The 2,454-nt window shown below is 53.3% G+C and overlaps 1 protein-coding gene across 1 annotated transcript; it reads right to left on the bottom strand.

The window, feature by feature from the left end:
- Positions 1–451: 451 nt before the first annotated feature.
- On the bottom strand, positions 452–1,786 carry LOC119276625 (myb-related protein Hv33-like). The gene is made up of 3 exons (XM_037557751.1): positions 1,500–1,786; positions 1,243–1,372; positions 452–1,154 (listed from the first exon to the last, which is right to left on the bottom strand). Exons 1-3 carry the CDS (start codon positions 1,645–1,647, stop codon positions 587–589), a joined length of 846 nt encoding a protein of 281 aa, XP_037413648.1. The 5' UTR covers positions 1,648–1,786; the 3' UTR covers positions 452–586.
- Positions 1,787–2,454: the final 668 nt, after the last annotated feature.

Raw genomic sequence — 2,454 nt, 5'->3', positions numbered from 1 at the left:
AAAAGGGACCCTTTTGCGGAAAATTGGGTTACAAGCTAACACCAGCATTAATAATGCCACGAAATGGCTGTGCAACAACAGTGCACACAGTACTGCTCCCAAACTAATCACTGAAATTGACTCGCACGTACGACAGCTGCTCCTAATTCCAACTAGTACTACTATAACAGCAGCATCTTTCTTTCTCATTGCTTTAGTTTCACGAGACACAAATCCAAGGGGAGAAAGAAGCTAAGACAGGACGGCGACTGATAGTTTCTCCTTCAGGAATACACAACACATAATCTTCCAAGTAATAGCAACTTACCGAGCAAAAGTGTAAGAATCTTATTCCTTATCATTACAAAAAAGAGAGAGAGCGGAATCTCATGGTAAATTACAGAGTGTTCACATTTCTATACCTCTTATTTCAGCCATATATAAGAACCATAAACAGACGGTGAAAAGAAAAGAAACAGTGTTAAAAGGAGTAGTAAAGACTAGAGAAAATTGACAAAGTACAGTCGCTAATCTCCCGGTTGGTTGGTCTTGCCCGTGCCCGTGTGTGAAAACAATATATACGACGATGACTATATCAGAAAAGGCCTCAGAAGTACTCAAGGTTGAAGTCAAAATGCGCCATGCTGTGCTCTTGCTGGCCGTGGCAAGGCAGCGCGAACTTGTCGTCCTCGTCGCCGGCGTAGCCGGCGAAAGGCTCCACCTTGCTCTCCGAGGCCCAATGCAGCGCCTCGCCCTCCAGCGCGTTGCTCGCCTCCGGCGCGCTGTTCCAGTTGCTGCTGTTGCTGGAGCTCTCGCCGTAGCCCAGGTTCTCCGACACGTCCAGCACGCTGCTGTAGTCCACGAACCCGGCCGCGTCCTTGCCGCCGAGGTGGTCGTACAGCGGCATGCCCGCCCCATCGAAGCCGGCGCCGAAGGTGTCGGCCACCGGGAAAGGGTCGAACACCTGCTGCTGCTTCAGGGCTAGACCGTCGGCCGCCTGCGGCCTCTCATCTTTCGATGCCTGGTCCGGTTCTACCCCCACCACGCCGGAGATGGGCTTGTGGGTGCTGGGGTCGATGCCGCGCTGCCGCAGCTTCTTCTTGAGGCAGCTGTTCCAAAAGTTCTTGATCTCGTTGTCCGTCCGGCCGGGCAAGTGAGACGCTATCTGCGACCACCTGCATTGATTCCGCTCCGTTCATCAGCAATTCGCAAGATTTCACACTGCTACAATTTCAAACAAAATGGAAGGCGTAATGTATGTACCTGTTCCCCAGGATCTCATGCAGGCCGACGATGGCGTCCTCCTCCTGCTGCGAGAAGCTTCCCCGCTTCAGGTCGGGGCGCAGGTAGTTGATCCACCGCAGCCGGCAGCTCTTGCCGCACCTCTGCAGACCTGGATTCATTCAGCACACGCATTAAGCGTCAACGGTTGTTAGATTAGAGCGATGTAGCAGCACACATGCAGGTAAACTGAAGAGGGGAGAGAAGTGTGTGTGTGCGCGTGGGCGCGGGGAGCGTACCGGCGAGCTTGGGCACGGAGCTCCAGCACCCGACGCCGTAGCGGATGATGTGGTTGTAGAGCTTCTCGTCCTCCTCGGGAGACCACAGCCCCTTGCGCAGCTTCTGCTGGACGCCCCCGCCGCCGCCGGTGCCCGCGTGCCGTCCCATTCTCCCGCCCGCCCGGCACGCGCGCGCGGCCGGCTCAAGGGACGGACGAACAAACGACCGAGCAACCGGCGAGCTACCTCGTCTCAGTGTGATGGTTGGTTCGTTGCCTTGCGTGTGTATCTCTATCTATCTATCTCGGTCGGGAAGGCTGGCAGGGGTATATATGGGGAAGCGTGCGTGCCAAGAACTGCGCACGTACGGGGGGCGGGGAGGAGAAGACGACGCAGCAATGAAGTAGTAGGTCTCAAGCAACCTAGCTGAGGAGTATGTGTGTAAGTGTGTGTGCGCTTTGAGGTGCTTGCGCTGCAATGGATTGGAGCTCAAGATACACCCCGTTTTACTTGTGCTCCGTAGGCTTAGGATTTTCGTAATCAAAATGAAGTGCTCCTATAGTTGGGTGCGTGCGGGAGCAAGGAAGAGGAGCAGCTTCTACTGTTGTACTAGTAACAGCAAAGGAGGCAGAGACACGGCCGGGGAGAGGAATCGAGTAGGGCCCAACGCTACAGGATGGAAAATGACGGGCCAAAAGTTGGGTTAGTTGGAGGTATGACTTGAGATTTTTCTCATTAGCGCATGCATGATTATGGGGAACGGGTACTGTATTAATCACCTAGGAGGACTGTTGCGACAATGCAAGCTAGAAAAACGCAACATCTGTGCTCTCTGCTATTCATGATAAGTGGTTTACAAAAGCCACCATAATGCCAAACTGAATTAACAGGCTAGATGTATAATTGTGCTCAGATTATTCACTATAATCGCACCAACCATGCGTGACATACACCAACACCCTTTGCCGACTTCCGT

Source organism: Triticum dicoccoides, chromosome 3B (assembly GCF_002162155.2).
Source record: "Triticum dicoccoides isolate Atlit2015 ecotype Zavitan chromosome 3B, WEW_v2.0, whole genome shotgun sequence".
In the NCBI taxonomy this organism is placed as follows: domain Eukaryota; kingdom Viridiplantae; phylum Streptophyta; class Magnoliopsida; order Poales; family Poaceae; genus Triticum; species Triticum dicoccoides.
This window is presented reverse-complemented; position numbering and strand designations above follow the sequence as displayed.